The sequence below is a fragment of the Leucoraja erinacea genome, chromosome 7 (genome assembly GCF_028641065.1).
Source record: "Leucoraja erinacea ecotype New England chromosome 7, Leri_hhj_1, whole genome shotgun sequence".
NCBI lineage: Eukaryota > Metazoa > Chordata > Chondrichthyes > Rajiformes > Rajidae > Leucoraja > Leucoraja erinaceus.
This window is the reverse complement of record NC_073383.1, coordinates 49865611-49887729: the sequence shown is the minus strand read 5'-3', so window position 1 is coordinate 49887729 and position 22119 is coordinate 49865611. Positions and strand designations below refer to the sequence as shown.

The following is a 22119-nucleotide window of genomic DNA, read 5'->3' as shown; positions in this document are numbered from 1 at the left end:
CCGGTAGAAATTTGAAGGGGATGAATAGTTGGTCCGGGGAAGGCAGGACCAAGCCTAGCAACTGGAACCTACCTCACTCCAAATGAGGCATAACCTTCTCTCAAATCATGATGAGTCTCTGTAACTCTCTTCCTCAAAGGGTGGTAGAGGCACTTTGAATTATTTTTTTTAAGTCAGCAGCTGAGAGATAATTAATGAGCAAGGGAGTACATTTGTCTTGGAAGATGACATAAAAATCTATCTGGAAGGACGGAATCTAGATTCATAATCATAGTCACATATTACACAGACAAGCCCTTCGGCCCACTCTGTTCATGCTGACCGAAATGCTCATCTAAGCTAGTCCCCTTTGACCGGGTTTGACCATATCCCTTTACTATCCGTGTGCCTATCCAAATGTGTTTTAAATGTTTTTATTGTACCTGCCTCAACTACTTCCTTTGGCAGCTCATTCCATACACATACCACCCTGAAAACGTTGCCCCTCAGTTTCTATTTTTATTTTATTTTATTTAACCTTTATTTAACCAGGAGAAGTCTCATTGAGATTAAAAATCTCTTTTACAAGAGAGTCCTGGCCAAGACGGGCAGCAGCACATTTCCACAATTTCAGACAATAATTTTAAAACAACAGAGAACATATAAATAGAGTCACAGTCAGAACATCATCAAACAAAGCATGTACAGACAGAAGAGCCCGCTTCAACATCATTAAGAAGGGATTTAAATCTGTTTATAGAAACCAGCTCCTTAAGTTTCAGTTCATTCTGCAGCTGGTTCCATGCGAAGGGAGGAGCATAACTAAATGCCCTTTTCCCCAGTTCAGTACGGACTTTAGGTACAGTTAGTAAGAACAAGTCCTCAGAGCGGAGCTGATAAGTTCCTGTGCTTTTTCGAATCACATACTTCTGCAGGTATGAAGGAAGAACACCGAGGATAGTCTTATAAATAAGGATATGCCAATGATGGAATCTGCGGGTGGACAGGGCAAGCCATCCAACTTGAGCATACAAAGAGCAGTGGTGCGTGAGGGTTTTAAAATTAGTAACAAATCTCAGTGTTCCGTGGTAGACCGTGTCCAAAGACTGTAGGCATTTTGAAGATGCATTCATATATAAAACATCACCATAGTCCAACACAGACATAAACGTTGCAGCAACAAGTCTTTTTTTGGCTTCAAAAGAAAAACAAGATTTGTTTCTAAAGTAAAAACCTAATTTTATCTTTAGTTTTTTCACAAGTTGCTGGATATGAGGTTTAAAAGAGAGAGAATCGTCAATTATAATTCCCAGATATTTATATTGAGACACAGATTCAATCACAGAGCCCTGCAAAGTGGTGATAGGAGGGAGGTCCGAGGGCTTTGATTTAGCTTTAGTGAACAGCATGAGCTTTGTCTTGTCAGCATTTAAAACAAGTTTTAAATCACACAGGTTACGTTGCACAGTATTAAAAGCAGTTTGGAGCTGACAGAGAGCCTGATTTGGGGTAGACTGATTTGGGGTAGACACAGAGCAATATATCACTATTAAATCTCTCCACTCTCAAATTAAACCTAAGGTCTCTAATTCATGATTTCCTCAGCCAGGGGAAAGTGTCTGTGCATTCAAGAATGCAATGTGCTTCAGGGACCAGGTCTTCAGCCACAGAAAAGAGGTGGCTGAGAACGATCCTGGTGGTGTATTTTCACTGTGGCAGACAGCATGAAGACCCCTCTGTGGGAATCCCTCATACCATTCCTTAATTGCTGTGTTCGTGCCTTTCTAGATAAACCTGATCTGTACTGGAGCTATGAGTGCTGCATGTATTAGTATCAGTAGGGATTCACTTTGCATCTTCAAGATAGCCTTGCAAACATTTGATGCAACCTGTTTTTGAGGTGGCTTAGTTGTGCGGATCTAATGTAATCACTTTAAAATGTTCAACGAGTTTCATTTTTTTCTAATAAACTGTGAATTTTCTGCAGGTGAAAATTGTACATTATTATTTGATGCCTTGACTTATTTCCTTTCTGCAGTCTACGAGCACAATTTGCAGTGGAATCAGTTCCAATCAACCAACTGCATGGTAGCAGCACACTGCAGGATGCAGAAAGGGAGCTGAATTTCTTCTTCCAAATGGAACACACTCTGGCTGTCATCAAGCCTGATGTGATGGAGAATCACAGAGGTCTGTAGAGACATCAGTAATAGTCCGTGGGCCAGAGGGTCCTACCGTGCACCCCCCCCATGATCCTACTTTTTGGGTGTCATTTTGTTCATTGGTATCTCTTATGTCGGAAAATTATGTTCCCACGAAAAAAACTTATTTGGACTATGTTTTTTAACCCCTTATTTCAATCTATGTCAAAATTGTGTTTTTTCACACTTTTCCCTCTTTCTTGTGGCCCTGTAATAATCATCCTATGTCAACCGGTAAGCAAATGCAGATTTCGCTGTGCAGCACTGGTAATGTGATGATGGGGGTGAAGTATTCAAACAATGTACAAGAAAAGATCTGGCATGGATGCTTTCCCAGAAAGCGAGTAGTGAGAAAGGTCAAGAGCTTCCAGCTTGGGCTGGATTTGTCACAGCAACAGGTGAGGTGCCTTCAAATGTGACCACAATTGACTCCTATCCTGTGATCAATCATCCCATCACGGAATTTAGTACAATTCAAGAGCGTTAACGAGCTTCTGAAGAAGCAAGTCATGAGGTTGGCCAAGAATATGTCATTACAACATTCGACTTGGGTGTCTGCATGAAGGCATATCCTCTCGTATGGAGTCATCCTGCAAAGTACAAGAAACACATTGTGTTGATTGGCACATTTCATGTCATTTGTGCATACGTCAAAATGCTTGGAAAGAAAATGGAAGGATCCGGGCTTCAGGATGTCCTCATGGAATCGGTACTCATGTCTACTGGTTCCATGAAAGGTGTTATGACAGGAAAGAACTACGACAGAAGTCTGCACTGCCACAAGACGATGGTGGAGTGCTTGGAGAGGCTCCTTCTTAATGAATTCCTGTCTATGGCTGGAAAAAATGCAATGCTGTCCGGTGTACCAGAGGAATCAAAGGGCATCTTTCAAGAGCTAATCCAATCGTCAACAAAGCAGGCACTTACTGAAGTCATGGCCAATGCAGATCTCAACACATTGATGGAGTCGTATGAGAGCTTCAAAGCTGATGTTCGAAAAGGATCTCTCAGGAAGACTGCACAATTTTGGTTGTCGTACATGGATTCTGTGTGGATTGCTCTCTCATTGATTAGGTCTGTGAAAGAGAACAACTTTCCGTTGTACTTGCACCGTCTGTTTCTTATGCCTGATCTCTTCTTCACCTTTGGTAGTCCCAATTACTCCCACTATCTGACCACCTTGCTGTGTTCTTGGCAAACATCGAAGAATCACATCCTGATGCCCTGGCTTTCCTCGAAAGAGGTGCCATCAGTATCGCTAGGTCGACAAACCAGGAAACCGAAGTGCTGTTGACAAAACGATTGAGGAGACGATCATGAATCATGATCACGATCATGGATGAGGGAATTGAAGGCAATATCTCCAAGTTTGCGGATGACACTAAGCTGGGGGGCAGTGTTAGGTGTGAGGAGGATGCTAGGAGACTGCAAGGTGACTTGGATAGGCTGGGTGAGTGGGCAAATGTTTGGCAGATGCAGTATAATGTGGATAAATGTGAGGTTATCCATTTTGGTGGCAAAAACGGGAAAGCAGATTATTATCTAAATGGTGGCCGATTGGGAAAGGGGGAGATACAGCGAGACCTGGGTGTCATGGTACACCAGTCATTGAAGGTAGGCATGCAGGTGCAGCAGGCAGTAAAGAAAGCAAATGGTATGTTGGCTTTCATAGCAAGAGGATTTGAGTATAGGAGCAGGGAGGTTCTACTGCAGTTGTACAGGGTCTTGGTGAGACCACACCTGGAGTATTGCGTGCAGTTTTGGTCTCCAAATCTGAGGAAGGACATTATTGCCATAGAGGGAGTGCAGAGAAGGTTCACCAGACTGATTCCTGGGATGTCAGGACTGTCTTATGAAGAAAGACTGGATAGACTTGGTTTATACTCTCTAGAATTTAGGAGATTGAGAGGGGATCTTATAGAAACTTACAAAATTCTTAAGGGGTTGGACAGGCTAGATGCAGGAAGATTGTTCCCGATGTTGGGGAAGTCCAGGACAAGGGGTCACAGCTTAAGGATAAGGGGGAAATCCTTTAGAACCGAGATGAGGAGAACTTTTTTCACACAGAGAGTGGTGAATCTCTGGAACTATCTGCCACAGAGGATAGTTGAGGCCAGTTCATTGGCTATATTTAAGAGGGAGTTAGATGTGGCCCTTGTGGCCAAGGGGATCAGAGGGTATGGAGAGAAGGCAGGTACGGGATACTGAGTTGGATGATCAGCCATGATCATATTGAATGGCGGTGCAGGCTCGAAGGGCCGAATGGCCTACTCCTGCACCTAATTTCTATGTTTCTATGAAGCATGGCAAATCTTGAGGTGATGGTAGTGGTGTTGGGCTCTCTGACATCTTGGAGAATCACAGTGCTTATCAGAGATGGGTTTAAACTTCAACAGAAAGGCCACACTTTCTCTTTGCAACTCTCAGCCTTGCAGACATGACTTCTGGTACCAATCGCGGAAGCAAACATAGAGATCAACAGCCAACTGAGCTAAGAAAAAGTGAGGCATGTGTAAATAAAGCCATTGATGCTGCAAAAAGCTTCCTGAATCCTTTTGACGTAGATGACAAGACTGGGTTGTATGTATTCTTTTCTGGTACACGTGTTCCGGCTGAAGTTGAGAAAGATGTCATAAAGGTGCTTACCACAGGGAAAGAACAGAAAGAGAAGTGCATCAGGGAGCGACTTGAGAAAAAGACAGCATTCTCCGAACCCATCAAGAATCTGTAGCTTAAAACCATGGCAGAATCAAAGAAAAGAGTGAAGCTGAAAACATCTGAATGAAAGGTTATAGAGTACAAGCAACAAAGAGATATTGCTTTTACCACTGATGGTCAAAGCACAAAGTTCTGGCAGTCAACTCAATCTACGGGAGATGATGAAATACTCTCTGACCCCTGTACCCTACTTCATTGGTACATCAGACAGCTTATTTACAAAGAGTGAGAAATCCACTGGCCTACACTAGCTATTGAAAGATGTAGACAACTCACAAACTCCTGCCAGTAATAAGACATTTATAGTGGAAGATGGCAATGCTGCATTCTACTCAAAGAGATTCCTGCAAACTTCAAAGAGATTGGCATCAAAATCTTCAATGCATTGTCATCTAATGATGTAGTCTTCAGTACCGATATGTACAAACCAGATTCAGTGAAGTCAAGTGAACTGACACGGCGTGGGTGTGCGGAAAAGAGAATAATCAAAGGAGGAAAGACCAAAAAACCAAGAGATTGGAAGCAGTTCTTGACCAATGATGAGAACAAGAAACAGCTCATTGAACTTCTTGATGTGTCGAGTGAGCATGACGTGGCAAAGAGGCTACATGGAGGGAAGGTGATCTTCATTAAGGAAGGAGAGGCCACACTTCTTACTTCTCAGAATGGGAAAGAGACACTGCAGTCTGAGATTCAATCCCTGAAGTCAAACCAAGTAGAAACAGACTCGCGAGTCATCATATACTGCAACTATGGCAACGGGCAAGGATATGACCATGCACAAGTCAAAAGCCCAGACAGCAATATCTTTTCACATTGCTTCACTATGCAAACAGCATTCAAGACATGACAATGTTCTTTGACACAGGGAGAGGCAACAGGCAAAGGCTAATAGATGTCACCTATTTTGCAAAGCAGTCCTCCTTAGAGTACTGCTCAGCATTACTTGGACTCCATGCGTTCTCAGGCTGTGACTCAACAAGTGCCTTCAAAGGAATTGGCACAGTCAAGCCAATCAAACTGATGCCAACACCGTAACAAATTTGTGAAACCTCTGGCAGAGCTTGGTGATTTTCCTAGAGTTGAAGATGATTATGATCCTAATTTAGTGGATTTTATTAATGTATCTTTACTAAACAGGCTCAATTGCAAATACCAAATTCACAGACCCCAAGAAAGAGGGCAAAGTGCAAAAAAACACAATTTTGACATAGATTGAAATAAGGGTTTAAAAAAAACAGTCCAAATGGCCCACGGACTATAATCAAACACAGAAAATAACCAATGAGGGAGATATCAGCGGGTGATGCAGGAATGCATAATTGATCCAAGATGACATCCATTTTTATAACTTTTTAATAAATGCACTTGAATATCTCGGCATTTCAGAGAAGCATTAGGTATATTATTTAGGACAGAGAGGTGAACTTCAAGAAGACTTTGGATGGTGGGAAATAAATGGGATGGATACTTCCATTGGGTAGAACGGACATAGGCTGAGCCATTATTGCTGGAGCTAGGTGGGTGAAAGGTGATGAACATAAAAAAGATTAGACACAAAATGCTGGAGTAACTGAGCAGGACAGACAGCATCTCTGGATAGAAGGAATGGGTGATGTTTCGGGTTGAGAACCTTCTTTAGTCGCAACCCAAAATGTCACCCATCTCTTCTATCCAGAGATGCTGCCTGTCCCGCTGAGTTACTGCACCATTTTCTGTCTATCTTTGGTGTAAACCAGCATCTGCTGTTCCTTCCTACAATAATAAAGATTAGGACCTGTGCAGAAATAAGAGGAGGTTCCAGAGAGTGATTGGGACAAGTCCATACTGGGAATTGTAAACAAGAACGAGGATTTTTATTTTCTTGTATTATAACGTTATTACAGATTTGACCAAATTGCATTTTCTCATCATTTTGGTTTCTTATACCACAGCAACATTCACTGCTCCTATGTGGTACTTATCCTCTCACTAGCTATTCTTGTATCCTGTCAGATTAAAGTGCGTAAGAAGGAACTGTAGATGGTGGTTTACACTGAAGATAGATACCAAAATGCTGGAGTAACTCAACGAGTCAGGCAGCATCTCTGAAGAAAAGGAATAGGTGATGTTTCGAGTTGAGACCCTTCTTCAGACTGGTTGATGAAGAAGGGTCTGATGAAGGGTCTCGACCCAAAACATCACCTATTCTTTTTCTCCAGAGATGCTGCCTGACTCGCTGAGGTGCTCCAACAGTTTGTGTCTATCTTCAGATTACAGTGCGCATTGTTTCTGCCTAACTATTCATGTGCATTAACTTTCAACCTCGGCAGATGAGATTATACAAAAGATTGAAGAAGGAGGCTTCGTTATTTCGCAGATGGATGAAAAGTTCCTGAGCCGAGAAATGGCTGAAGAGTTCTACAAAGAACACAAGGGCAAACCATTCTTTGACAAGCTGATTGATTATATGATTGAGTAGGTTTGAACCTGTTTATTTTGGATTCTATCTCGATTTAATGGAGGTGTTCAGAACTCTGAAGTGTTTTGATAGGATAAATTAAGGAAGCCTGTTTCAACTGGCATGAGTACAGAGATTTAAGAATGTTAACACTGCCTGAAGGACAAATCAACAGTAGCTCACAAAATGGTATTCATTTTTACTAGAAAAGTGAAAACTTTGGAGCTGGCTGGAGAGGAAAGGAGAGTGGAATCAATTGGACAGGCCATTGATCGGGTGGGCATGCTCGGTTGAATGCCTTCATTCCGTGCTATGTGATACTATGATTTTACTTCGGAGTCACGTGAGTGACTACGTGAAGAACCCACCCAGCGCGCAGGCGCGGCATTACGTCAGCAGTGCAACAGCGGCAGCAGCTGGAGCCAGGCTCTCCAGCTGCAGCATAAAGACGAGACCTCAGGTAAGTGTCTTTTTTGGTTACAGAGTCGCGCTAGAGAGAATAATGGCCTCTCGCAAGCGACCAGCCAGGAGGACTGCCTGCCCTACTCCACCCGAGGACGGGTCCATAGCGGGACAGCAGCCTCTCGTAGCGGAGGAGCTTTTTCAACGCTCCCGCTCACCCGACACCGAGCCGCCCCCAGTGCTGCAGATCTCAACGCCCCGCACAGGGAGGAAGGCGACACAGAAAACCGACCGGCCGGTGTCCTCCGATGATTCGGAGGAACGGGAACACTCTCCCCCACCGAAAAGGGGAGACGCTCGGATAAGCTGCATGAGGCAGCTCCTCGAGCGTATGATTAATGAGGAGATGCGGCATCTCCCAGGAGGACGGGCTTTGGCCTCCTCCTCTCCACACCCTTCTGTACCCTCTATATTCGAGGGCAGTAAGGGAGGCCAGGACTGGGCTGGCCTATCCCAAGGGCAGGCGGAGGATATCGTCAGCATGCCGGGCGTGCCGGAAGAAGAGCTACTGGGTGTAGTGGGCCGATATGCGGCACCACCAACAACTGGGATGGTGTTGCCACCCAGAAGGGCGGCAACTATAAACAGGCTGTCCAACAACCCGCGGCAGGACAAGGCTGTCCAGCAGGCCCTTGACAACTACAACGCGCACGAAAATTGCGGGGCGCTGAGGGTCAAGACGGTAAATGGGCAGATCTGGAACCAGCTGTGGCAGCACATAAGGGCTCAGGAGGTCAAAATGCAGCGAGTCCTGAAGCTCCACTCAGCAGCCGTCACCGCCTTTGCTCGGTCCGTTGGGGATGAAGACTTGACCATACCCCAGCAGGATGCCCTCGAACTGATGTGCAGCACCACGTATGAGCTAAACAACCTACGGCGGGACAACATCAGGCCTGCCCTAAACCCAACGTATGCCGGCCTCTGTAAAGCTCCAGCGCCCGAACGACAGGCGCTGCTATTTGGTGCGGATCTGGCCAAAAGGCTCAAGGAGTTGGAAGAGGCGGCAAAACCAGTAGGCCTCATGAGGGCAGGGTGGACCGAGCAGGGCGAAGACACCCAGTTGGCCGCACGCCTCGGCAGCCACCAGCAGATACCGAGTGGTGAAAGCCTGGTGACCGCCTCCCACTACCCCCAGTGCTCTTTTTTAGAGCGGGGCCCAGGGCGGAGCCGTTTTGCGCCGCCCAGATAGCACCAACACGGACAACCTTGGGCAAGACCCACCGGAAACGACCCCACAAGTGAACATGGAGGTAGGTGGGTCTGGTTCCTGTCAACATACTCAGACAAAGGGTGTAGTATTAACAGGGTGACGTTTAAGTTTCTTCAAGCATGATTGGTTCTCCCTTACTAACAATCAGTTTATACTCTACAGTATTAGTGGATACAAGATTGAATTCAAACCAGGCGTAGAACCGCCAGTTCAGCATATGCCCCTAAGGGTGTTCCTTCCCTCGGCAGTTGAGAAGGTAGAAGGACAAGCTGAACTTGATCGGCTCGTGGCTAAAGGCATCATAGAAATGACCACACACGAGCCGCAAGAATTTGTATCAAATATTTTTCTCAAAACCAAAAAAGATGGTGGATGTCGCATTATTATTGATCTGACATCACTCAATCAGTCTGTTGAGTATCAACATTTCAAAATGGAGACATTTGTCACTGCCAGACAACTGATCTCCAAGGGATACTACATGGCAAGCATAGATATCAAAGATGCTTACTATTTGGTACCCATTCATAAAGATTACTTTAAATATCTGAAATTTATCTGGAGGGGCCAGCTATGGCAGTACCGAGCTTTGCCCAATGGTTTAACGACAGCTCCCAGACTATTTACGAAAATTCTTAAAGTGGCCATGAAGAAATTGAGAGAACTAAAACATTTAGTAGTGGCCTATCTGGACGATGTTCTCATATTAGGAAGAACACGGGAACAAGCTGTCGCAGGAGTGTTAGCCACTAAACAACTCCTTGAAACTTTGGGTTTTATCCTCCACCCAGATAAATCAATATTGGAGCCTACTACTAACATGGATTACTTAGGCTTCACTATTGACACGATTCACATGACTGTCACTCTGCCCAGAAACAAAACAGCTTCACTCATTGAAGCTTGTAGCCATTTAATTGCCACACCGCAACCTAGAATACGGCATGTAGCCAGAGTTATTGGCTCTATAGTAGCAGCATTTCCGGCTGCCCAACATGGGCCCTTGCATTATCAAAATTTACAAAGAGCAAGGACTCATGCATTACGCCTTCATAGGGGGCATTATGATCGCAAAATGGATTTACCCGCTGAAGCCAAATCAGAACTTCAGTGGTGGGTTGACAATATTTGGCACAGTCACAGTCCCATCACCGTAACCAATCCTAACATAACCATTGCAACGGATGCCAGTGCTTTAGGCTGGGGAGCTACTAACTCCAAAGACAGCACAGGTGGCAGATGGACTAACTCAGAGGCATCGCTACTACAATCACTGGGCATTAACTTTTTGGAAATGCTCGCCGCCTTTTATGGGCTAAAAGCATATGCATCTGGTATGCGACACGTGCATGTTAGAATTATGATCGACAACACTACGGCAGTATCTTATATCCAGCACATGGGTGGCATTAAATCAGTATCATGCGACAAATTAACTACTATAATCTGGCAATGGTGTGTCGAGAGACATATTTGGCTATCAGCTGCCTATTTACCAGGCAAACTAAATTTAGTGGCGGACACCAGGTCACGAAAATTCAACGACAACATCGAATGGATGTTGGACCCAAAATTATTTGCTAAAATTATCAAGCAATATGGTACGCCAGATATAGATTTGTTTGCGTCTAGGTTAAATCACCAACTACCCATGTATGTGGCTTGGGAACCAGACCCAGAGGCAGCAGCGGTAGATGCCTTCACGCTGGACTGGGGAAATTTCTTTTTCTATGCTTTCCCTCCCTTCTGCCTCATCAGTCGGGTACTCCAGAAAATTCAGGCAGACTCAGCCTCTGGCATTCTGGTCGTGCCCGACTGGCCTACCCAACCATGGTTCCCAATGTTCCACGACATGGTGGTAGAGACACCAATGGTCCTTCAACACCACCCCCAATTATTGACTCACCCGGTAACTGGCATTAGCCATCCATGCCACCAAAAATTGAAACTCCTGGTTTCCAGATTTTGAACAGGCCTTACCGGGGATTGGGGTTATCAGACAGAACAATCACCACCATGTCGGCATCCCTGCGAGTTTCCACCAAGAAACAGTACCTGACCTTCATCAGGAAATGGGAACAGTACTGTCTGGACGCAGGGACATCCTACACGACGACTTCGATCTCGGATGTGCTGGAGTTCCTGGCCCACCTGCACCATGATCTCAAGATGAGCTACAGTGCCATCAATACGGCTCGGAGCGCACTGTCCGCATACCTCATGCCGATAGAACAGCATAGTGTGGGATCCCACCCTCTAGTCATCAGACTCCTTAAGGGGATCTTTAATACCAAACCCCCTACACCTAGATACACTCACATGTGGGATGTGAGTGTAGTTCTCACACACCTTCGAGGTTGGCCTCCGGTGGGATCCCTGAGCCTGGAACAGGCCACTTACAAAACCCTCATGCTCATGGCGCTTGTCTCAGCTCAAAGGGTTCAGTCGCTCCATCAGCTTAATCTGAACTACATGGTGACCACCCCAGATACCATTACTTTCACCATGCCGGGGTTGGTAAAACAAAGTAGACCAGGTACATCAAACTCCCCGTTGATCTTCCGGGCTTACCCTCCAGAACCTAGGCTGTGTGTGGTGACCCACCTTCATCATTATCTAGACACAACCCAAACGCTAAGAGGGAGAGAGAAAGCCTTATGGGTTAGCCACAGAAAGCCTTTTGGACGGGTAACCAGCCAAACATTATCCAGATGGTTGAAACAGGTCCTCAGCATGGCAGGGATTAACACAAATGTTTTTAAATCCCATTCAACCAGGGCAGCGTCCACCTCAGCGGCGGATAGGATGCAGGTTCCCCTCGACCACATCCTCAGAGCAGCGGGATGGTCAAGGGAATCGACATTCCAACGATTTTACAACAAACCGCTGATGGAACAGGACGTCTTTGCGGATACCGTTTTAAAAAACCGCAAAGTTATGATTTAAAGCCCATGGGAGCTATTTTGTTTTTTGTTATAGTTAATAAATATTTCTTTTATAACTAAACAAACTTGTTGGTCTCTAGCTACCACTTCCTCCCTCGATGATCTTTCGGCAGTGAGTGATATAACTGTTACACGGTTTGAAATCACAGACCTTTGAAGTCTTCACGTAGTCACTCACGTGACTCCGAAGTAAAATAGTAAGATTAAACGAGTACTTACCAGTACGAAGTTTGATCTGTATTTTATGAGGAGTTACGATGAGGGATTACGTGCCCTCCGCTCCCACCCTCATTATATAGATCAAATTCGGACTAATGTCTCGTTGGTCTTCACTATCTTTACTTCAACTAGTGTCTATCTGTGATTCCACACCGCTGCTTGGAAGTATGCCGCGCCTGCGCGCTGGGTGGGTTCTTCACGTAATCCCTCATCGTAACTCCTCATAAAATACAGATCAAACTTCGTACTGGTAAGTACTCGTTTAATCTTACTATTCTATTCTAGAATAGATATACTGGCTGCAGAAGCCAAGTCAGGTTAAATTTATATTTCATTTTGTCTTCAAAACCCTACCCAACTAATGAATCCCATTGGATTGTAAATATAGAACCTTACGTTTCGCTAAGAAAATCATTTTTGGTTTTGGCTTTTGCTGGCAGTAAACAGGCATGTCATCCAAAGGAAATTAATTTGGAGCCAAATTGTAAATATGGCTGACAAAATAAATAATGGAGACATGATCAAAAGGATAGGTAGTATAAAAATATGATTTGGTTAAACATTATTTTCTCCTTGGTTTTATTTTTGACGATATAAACCACCTTCTCTGACATGATCAAATAATATAAACAACAGCAAGAAGGTGGCTATTCAGTCAGTGTGTTAGCACTGGCTCTCTTTCCTTTTGGCTGTCCTGCCTCCAAATCTTTTTTACCTCCTTCACTATTCCAGGGAGGATGGAGAGCATTAGGATATTCTGTTTTTACTACTCAACTACGGAAACAAACTGATAGCCAGAGTTCATAGACAGAAAGATGTGACTGGATGTAACAACGAGTATCATTTGGCAAAAGAAGCAAATTATAGCTGGTCTTTTTAATTTAGGAATTATGGAATTATTCCACGCAGTCTATTTTTGAATAAATGTTTAAAAATACTAATCAGAATTGATTGTGGTCTAGGGTTACTTGGCAGGTCAATGTACAAGAGTGTAGTAGTTAAATTACTTAGCAATGTTACAACATTTTGAGATATAAAAAATCAATTCTGTAATTTATCCCATCAGATAAGCCATAAAAAGAAGTTTAATTTGACACCTAATTCACTTTCATATCTTCAGTATTAAAAAAGTTATGGCCATTTTCATACTCTGAAATTAGCATCTTGTTCCCTAGTGCTTTTCCATTGACTTAACACAAAAGCTGTGATCGAGGACAGTCAAAAGCCCATAACTTTCTTAAAAATTAAGAGAACTGAATGAAATTTTCAGTTATTATAGATTGAAGCATTCTGAAACATCTTACTTGGATGACCTGAAATTAAAGCATATAATTAGCTAGTTACCTAATTGTAGCTAATTACAAAATTGACCGTTGTGACGGAAATAGTAATAAACACCCAGACTGCCTTGAAAATTCAAAAATGTGATATTCTCAAGATCAGAACTTTAATATTATTAAAGCTGCTGTAAGTCCATAACAGATAGGTAAATAAATTACAATTTCTAGCAATAGACCAAGTCTTTATGGAGAAGAACAGTTGCTAGCTGGTACATTGGCATATCGTAATCAGTAGCATCATCATACTCCTCAGATTGTAACCAATAAGCAACTCTGTCCACCTTGTTTTTCCTCAACTTTTCAATTATGGCATTGTAAACTACAAGTTTTTGCTCTTCAAACCACGCATGACATGCCTTTCTACCCACTACTTTCCCATTAAGAATGTCCTATAGATCATCACATTTGGAGTAGTCCAAATTCAGATAATCTTTGCGAATGCTGTCTAAATCAGTCTTTTGCTGGGCATTCGGATTGACAATTTTGCATTTCTTCTTTGGAGACACCTGCTTAAAATGTGAAGGAATAAAAACACTGAACACCATTAACAGAAACAAGTTATTATTTGCAGTTTTAGAAAAAAGGTAGATATTATAAAGTTAAACGCTAAAACAAATAATGAACACCTAACAAAAAATTCATATTCATCACTTTCATCAAATCAATTGATCTAATCAATTAAATTCATCTAAATTCAATTACTAGATCTAAAGGATAATTTTTTTTATAGCCTAAGCATCCAAATAACAAACTAATCCCATTCACACAAGAATTCACAATATAACATGATTTCATGAATTTAATGTTTAATTCCCATAAATTAATCTAGAAACATCCACCCTCAATATAATCAAAATTATTATTTTTTGCACAATACATGTGGCTAAAACTGTTGTGGATATTTAGTATAAAAATATCAACTATGGATAGACAATAACACAAATTATAGACGATTTATGACATGATTTTCCAAAACAAAATGAGGATTTAAATCATCTTGCGAGTGGGTGTTTCTGGAATGCGATTGATGGGAAGGTTGCCGTGAATTTAAACCCCTTGTCGGCAGGCAAAGACACTGCCGGTTCGTATGGAGCCCAAATAAGATTTTTGCATCGTAAAATTAGATGAAAGCCACCCCAAGAAGCAAGGTTATATGTGACATAAACGACTTACCTTTTGTTTTGTCCTGATATTATGATCCGTCACGTTCTAGGCGTTGAGGGCGTTCGAAGTCGCATTTTACTTTAATCCAACTATTAAATTGTCCAGCGATTTAAAAAATAAATAAATAAATAAATAAATGAATAAATAAAGATGAATAAATAAAAATGGCCTTTATCTTTATCAATGGCTTGTTTCCTTCATCATGTTACTTTTTTGCATATCCTTCATTCATTTGTTTTATATCTCTCTATATTACCATCTATATCTCTCGTTTCAATTTCCCATGACTCTCAGTCTGAAAAAGGGTCTTGACCCGAAACGTCACCTATCCCTTTTCTCCAGAGATGCTGGCTGACCCACTGAATTACTCCAACTTTTTGTGTCTATCTTTTTTTGCCACTTTATCTTTGTTAGGCTTACATTTGGCAGGAAATTGTGCACCTTTCGTAAATATGTAATGTAGTTTAAAATGAGTTGAATCTGATACTGCTCTGCCCTCTACAGAGGTCCATCATTGATGATGATTCTAAGTAAGGAGAATGCTGTGGAAGAATGGAGAAGTTTAATGGGTCCCACAGATCCTGAGGAAGCCAAGAAAATAGCACCAGATTCTTTACGAGCCAAGTTTGCAAAGGACATGTTACGGAATTCCTTGCATGGTGCCTCTGATCAGATGCAAGCCACAGAAAAAATCCAGTTTATATTTGGGGACATAAATATAGGAGCAGATGGAATTGTGCAAGGTAGGGGCCTTTGACTATTCATATAACAGGGGGGAAGAAGTTATATGTGGGTTCTGTCTCAGATTATGGTGTTGATTTTGTGAAACCTTTCAATCTTTGCATGAAATTAATGCACCATTTGAATGGAAACTATCCATCGGTTACATGGTCCAACTCTTCCTCATACCCCAAACTTGTATTCCCAACCTAATCTTCATCATCGATCATCTGAACTCTTACCTCTTGCCTTTTCCAGCTGATGAATGCTTAATTTCATGCACTGAGGCAACAAACTGCAGTTTTTGTCAGGGCCACCCATGAAAGAGATGAGATATCGCTTTAATTTTGGAAGTCTTTTCCCTATACACTTATTAAACATAAATTGACAATGCTGCTGCTTTACTTTCAGGTATTGAACCAACCTTGGAGAAAGTGATTTACCCAGAGTATAAGGAGGAGTCTGAAGGTATGTGTGCAGTACTCCAAAGGCCATTTTAATTAACTGAACAAGATGTCATAAGGTCATAAGGAATAGGAGTAGAATTAGGCCATTCGTCCCATCAAGTCTACTCCGCCATTCAATCATGGCTGATTTATCTATCCCTCCCAACCCCATTCTCCTGCCTTCTCCCATAACCTCTGACATCTCCAACACAAGTTGGGCCAAAGTTTCCACACTGTATCTCTCTATGACTCTATGACCTATCCATGTTGAATTAGTTTTGAAGAAGGATCTTGACCCGAAACCTCACCTATCTATGTTTTCCAGAGATGCTGCCTGAGCCCTGAGGTGCTCCAGCACTTTGTGTGGCAACCTTCTTCAATAGTGCTCAAACTTACCGTGTGACACGGTGTGAGGAAACTCAGCACATTGTGGTCAAACTGGGTAACGTGGTTGGCGATGTAGGTCTTGACGTTTTAATCTCGCTGCTTGGGGTCAGTTTGAGAGACAAACATGCCCAATACTGAGAACATCGCTCACGCGAGAACCCTTCGGAAAATGTTAACTAGGGAGGCATAATCATTGAGATAATATATTTAAAGAAACAAGTTTGAACGTTCTTTTTATTGATCCAAAATTCAAAACTATTGGGGTTTTTTTGCTAACATGTGCAAAAAAGGTAAATAATGCAGGTGGAGTAAAATTCAACTCCATGTGAAATTGCAAATCCTGTCAATGTTATGGCTCCTTTCCCTTCACTCTGGTGTTTGCGTAACTTTCTGTGAGAAGTCAAACTTGTTTTTGCACCAGAAAGGTGCATACCAAACTAATTCACGAAAATACATTTGAAGAGACATTTATAACCTGCTTTACATTTCAGTGGTCTAATCAGGAACCAATTGGTTTCTCAGTACGTTATTTTTGTGTGTTTTTAACACTCTCATGGTCAGCACTATAAATAAGCAAGATTCCAGAAGCAGTTATCCATCAATTTAGAATTTTCATCAAAACAGATTAAAGTTAGAAATGACGTGGGTGATGTGGGTCTAATGTTCTCTCAGCCCTTCTCCGCTATGTGAGCTGCATGCCCCTGCCTACAGCCTTTGTGTATTGTGTGGAGAGGGGATTGCCAGGGTGGCCTGAGCAGAATCACAGGGAGTGGTGGAGAAGGTGTTGTGATCGTCACCCATCACTTCTCTCTTCCTCTGGCAATACAATCTGCTCTCTGTCCCCGTGAATTAGAACAGCTGGGCTGTGAAATGGAAACTTTTCTTTCAACCTCCCAACAGGTTTCCACTTGGCCAAATCCTGCAGACACCTAGAAAATATAACCGTACAGCAGAGGAACAGGCCTGATGGCCTACCATCTCTGTGGGAACTTTGATGTAATTAAAACTAATCTAATCTGCCTGCCCATGACCCATATTCATCTATCACCAGCTGGTTCATGTGCCTGTCTAAAAGGACCTGTTCTTGTATATTCTATGTTCTATATTTCCATTTCAGCAACTCGCCACACATTCAATGTGACTTAATCTTCTAGACCCATCTACCCTGTGGGACCTTATCACATGTTTTACATGTTTATAAATGTTTATAAATGTTTATGATGTGAACAGCATCCACTGCCTGAACCTCATCAACTATCTTTGTCACTTCCCCAAAAGATACAACCACATTTGTGAAACATGACCCTTGCAGAAAACCATGCTGATTATCCCAAATAAATCTGGCTATAGACACTGTTTCCTACACCGGCTCATGTTGTTATTTGGATATGATTAATCCCTTTCCCTGTATTCTTGTATACAGTTTCCAGAGGGGGCACTACCATTTTGGCAGGCCAAAGGCTTGAACAATATTCAGGAGAAATGGGGCAGAGACTAGGATGTTGTATATCCAGCTGCTTAACGTTGGAAAATTAGTGGATGCATTCAATGTGTTATGATGTTAGTAATTGGGATTTTTGGCTGTTGCCTTTATTGTAACTAATATTGAGAGCTAGAGCAATTCCAATCCTTTTCAGCCACCTTAATTAATGGGGCTAATGCAGACTGACCAGTGAGATTACTTCTAATGTTGGAACGGCCAAATTGTGGCAAAGATTTGTGAATCAGTCACTGTAAGATAAAAGTAATTTTCCACAGTTTAATCTTCCACAATCGTCACTGCCAAGGGAAGCGTTGTGTGGGTGTTGACGAACAGCAAGACCGGATTTCACCATTCATTTCCAAGAAAACTGATAGACCGTGCTTCCTCTCTGGGTAATGGCTTCTGTGAGGTAACCCTATTGGTTAGCATCCTACCATGAAGATTGGTTTTATATTTTGGATGAATGTATGTCCCATTATTGCCTATCTTGGGCACCTGGGCAAGTTATCCAGGGTCAAACACAGCAAAATCATCTGTGGAATAAAGCTTCCACCTCTGCTCAAGAAACCCTCATTAGACCTAGTACACAAAGTATTTCCATTACATCAATGTGCCAGCTCACCACTTTTTGATACTTCTCTGATATTTATATAGACAATAGATAATAGGTGCAGGAGTAGGCCATTCGACCCTTCGAGCCAGCACCGCCATTCAATGTGATCATTGCTGATCATCCACAATCAGTACCCCGTTCCTGCCTTCTCCCCATATCCCCTGACTCCTCTATCTTTAAGTTGCTTGTGAGATCACTCCCCCTTCCCAGAGGAAGTCACTTCCGACATCACCCTCTGTCTGGAGGGAAAGAGTTACGCATCCTCACCTGACGACGGAATTCATTATGTAATGTGTCGCTGTCCTACCTTGTGCCAGCTGTCCTCTTTGTTACAACTGACATCTTTAATAAACTAACATGCCTTTTTCATTAAAGGACACAAAGTGCTAGATTAACTCAATGGGGTCAGGCAGAATTTCTGGAGATCATCTATCGGCAACATTTCGGGTCAGAACTCACCTTGAGACTCTTTAGTCTGAAGAAGGGTCCCGACCCAAAATGCCACATTTCCATGTCCTTCAGAGATGCTACCCAACCCCGCTGAGTTATTCCAGCAGTTTTTATCTTTTTGTAAACCAACATCTGCAGATCCTTGTGTCCATTTAGTCTGAAGAAAGGTTTTGGCCCGAAACGTTGCCTATTTCCTTTGCTCCATAGATGCTGCTGCATCCGCTGAGTTTCTCCAGCACTTTTGTCTAGCTTCCTTGTATCCACCTTTCCCATTCTTTTTCTAGCCAATTCCAAGGGCCCTGTCACCATCTGGTTGTTGCTGGCAGATTTATTGACTGGCAGTCGACAACTATGTGGACATAACTGGCAGGGAAGCCACCAAGGCTGATTAGCAAGGGTGCTTCATTCTAAAGAAATCTAAAGAACGGTCTCGACCAGAAACGTCACCCATTCCTTCTCTCCAGAGATACTGCCTGTCCTGCTGAGTTACTCCAGCTTTTTTTGTCTGCTTCATTCTTAGGATGCCTGGAACTTTGCAATAAAATTTTCGACCATGCTGCAGCTGTGGTCAATGCATTTCGTTGTCTCTGTACTGTACACTGACAATGACAATTAAAATTGAATCTGAATCTGTGTCCCTCCTCCACTGGGGGGCAGTACAGCCAGGTTTTTCCTCAACCATGTCCTATGCACACTCCACCAGCAGAGGCTGTTCTTTACCAGTCAGCAACAAATATACTATCTTTGGTCAGCAGCACTGGGCTCTTTGGCCTCTCGTCAATCTAGAACCCTTGGGATTACTGTGGCTTTCCTTTCTTGGAACCGTCCAATTCAGTGGAGAGGAAGAATTGAGTTAGGAATATTATTGTTTGTGATATTGCTGGATTGAAAGATCATTGTAAAATTAAAATACAATGATTTTGAGGCAATTCTCCACAGAAGCAGTTTAAAAAATACATACGGAAAATTATCAGGTAAATCAGTATCATTTCAATGTATGATGAAGAAGTAGTGCTATATTAGCTTAACACCTTGAATAACATAATTTATTTTATACATTCTTTTCTCTTGCATTTCAGACTCACAGCTGGGCGCTGATGCAATTGACTCGACAGAGAATGCAGAAGATAATGAGAGTAAGTGCACCTCTCAGTTATCATCCTGTCTAAGAAGTATTGGCTTACAGGTTTAGTTAAATCTCTTCATCGCAAGACAGCACTATTCTAATTTATGCAACAAATCTTTTTTCTTTGTCAATCCCTTGTTACATAAAACATCAAACATCCAACACAAGAACAGGCCCTTCAGCCTACAAAGTCTATGTCAAACAGGATGCCAAATGAAACTAATCCCTTCTGCCTGCACATGATACACGTCCCTCCATTTGCTGCATATTCATGTGCCTGGCTAAATACCTCTTAAAGATTGCTAGCGTATGTGCTTCCACCACTTTCCTTGGCAATAGGCTCCAGGCACCCACCACTTTCTGTGTGAAAAACATGTCCCACATATCTCCTTTAAACTCCACCCTCCTCCTCTCTTACCCCCCTCCCCTCCCGTATATACACACACGCACACCACCACCCTCACATCAGCCCAATTCCCATCAGTATTTAATTTTTCCACCCTGTGAAAAACTATGACAGCCTACCCAATCTATGCTTCTCATAACTTCATAATTTTTTAACAAGTCTCCTCTCAGCCTCTGAAGCTCCAAGTTTGTCTATTTTCTCCTGATAGCTAATACCCTCGAATCAAGAAAGCAGCCCGATAAAACTCTTCTGCACCCACTCCGATGCCTCCAAGGCCATAAGATCCTCAATATCATTCTGAGTCCACTTCAAGGCATTAGTGACAAGAGATTTGCAGGAATCAGTAGTTATGTATAGTTTTATGAAGAAGCTTTGAGCAAATCCTATTTTCCTCTCAGCATCCAGTCATCTTTTCCCAGAGCTTGGACAGTCATGTCCGTATTTGAAATCTCATTCTTTTAATTGCTAACTCCAAGGGCCTGTCTCCCTCGATCCTTGTAGAAACAAGGAATTGCAGTTGCTGGTTTACACAAAAGCACACAAGGTGCTGCTTGACCTGCTGAGTTATTCCAATATTTTGTGTCCTTTTGTGACCCTCTGATCCTTCCTAGGATTAATGGCCGGCAGTGATTATTGAAACGTGGACATAACAGGCAGGGAGGCCACCATGGCTGATCACCAAGGCTGCTTCATTCTCAGGATGCCTGTAGCTTTGCAACATCACTGCCGGTCCTAATGCAGCTATGGCCCTCCTCCATCGGGGGCAGCACAGCCGGGTTTTTTTCCTCCACCATGTACTATGCGCTCTCCACCCGTAGAGGCTGCTCGATACCAGTCAGCATCACCGAGCTCTTTCCTTTTTTAGACCGTACAACTTAATCGAGAGGAAAGATTGTATCTGGAATATTTTTGGTCTTGTGCTACTCGATTGATGGGATGATCTTTTTAAAATCGAAGTACAGGGATTTTGAGCCATTTCTCCACAGAAACATTAATTAAATCTTGCATGACACCTAGTAATATTTTATGCACTTGTTTCCTGTTGCTTTTTAGCTGCACAGCTGGGAGCTGATGCAATGGACTCGACAGAGAAAACTGCAGTAGATAATGAGAGTAAGTGCACCTCTCAGTTATCTACGAAATACAGGCCTGCAGGTTTAGTCATCACATGAAAGCAACATTATAGGCAGCATCCTGGTAAACCCCTACACCTCTCCAAAGCCTCCACATCCTCCTTGTAATAGTATGACCAGAACTATACATATTTTAAAAATCGGTAACATTACTTCCCAACACTTATACGCAAAGTCTTGACCAATGAAGGCAGCAGGCCCAATATCATCTGTACCACTCTTTCTATGTGCTGCTACTGTCAAGGCGTTATGGACTTGGACCCCAAGAACCCTCTGTACACCAATTATGGCTATGCTATTAACCGTATTCTTACTCCTTAGATTTGACCTCCCAAAGTACAACCCCTCACACTTGCACGGATTAAGGTTTGGATTGAAGTCTTCTTTCCTCTTTGATTTTGTGGACTTTGAGGTGGCCAATGAACCAATGTAGGGCATGCAGATTCTGCCATAGATGGGCAGGACGTACATGATGGAACGGGTGGGAGGGGAAGTTGTGAGATGATCCACTTCTTCTGCCAAATACCAGGGACCTCTGGGTGCACGGCCGTAAGATTCTCAATACCATTCTGACCACGGGTGCTCTCTGTGTCGAATTTGCACATTCGCCGTTTGATGTATGATGAAGAAGTAGTGCTATAATAGCTTAACACCTTGAATAACATAATTTATTTTAT

General features: G+C 42.8%; 1 protein-coding gene across 6 annotated transcripts in view; it reads left to right on the top strand.

Moving 5' to 3' along the window:
- Positions 1–22119, top strand: part of nme9 (NME/NM23 family member 9) — a 141725-nt gene that overhangs the window by 106074 nt on the left and 13532 nt on the right. For 4 of the 6 annotated variants that reach the window (XM_055638550.1, XM_055638549.1, XM_055638552.1 and 1 more), the window contains 6 exons: positions 2018–2169; positions 7211–7355; positions 15183–15421; positions 15810–15866; positions 19857–19913; positions 21363–21422. In XM_055638550.1, coding sequence (XP_055494525.1) covers positions 2018–2169; positions 7211–7355; positions 15183–15421; positions 15810–15866; positions 19857–19913; positions 21363–21422 — 710 coding nt within the window. The remainder of the gene's footprint in view (positions 1–2017; positions 2170–7210; positions 7356–15182; positions 15422–15809; positions 15867–19856; positions 19914–21362; positions 21423–22119) is intronic. The other 2 variants (XM_055638551.1, XM_055638548.1) reach the window with 1 other exon arrangement.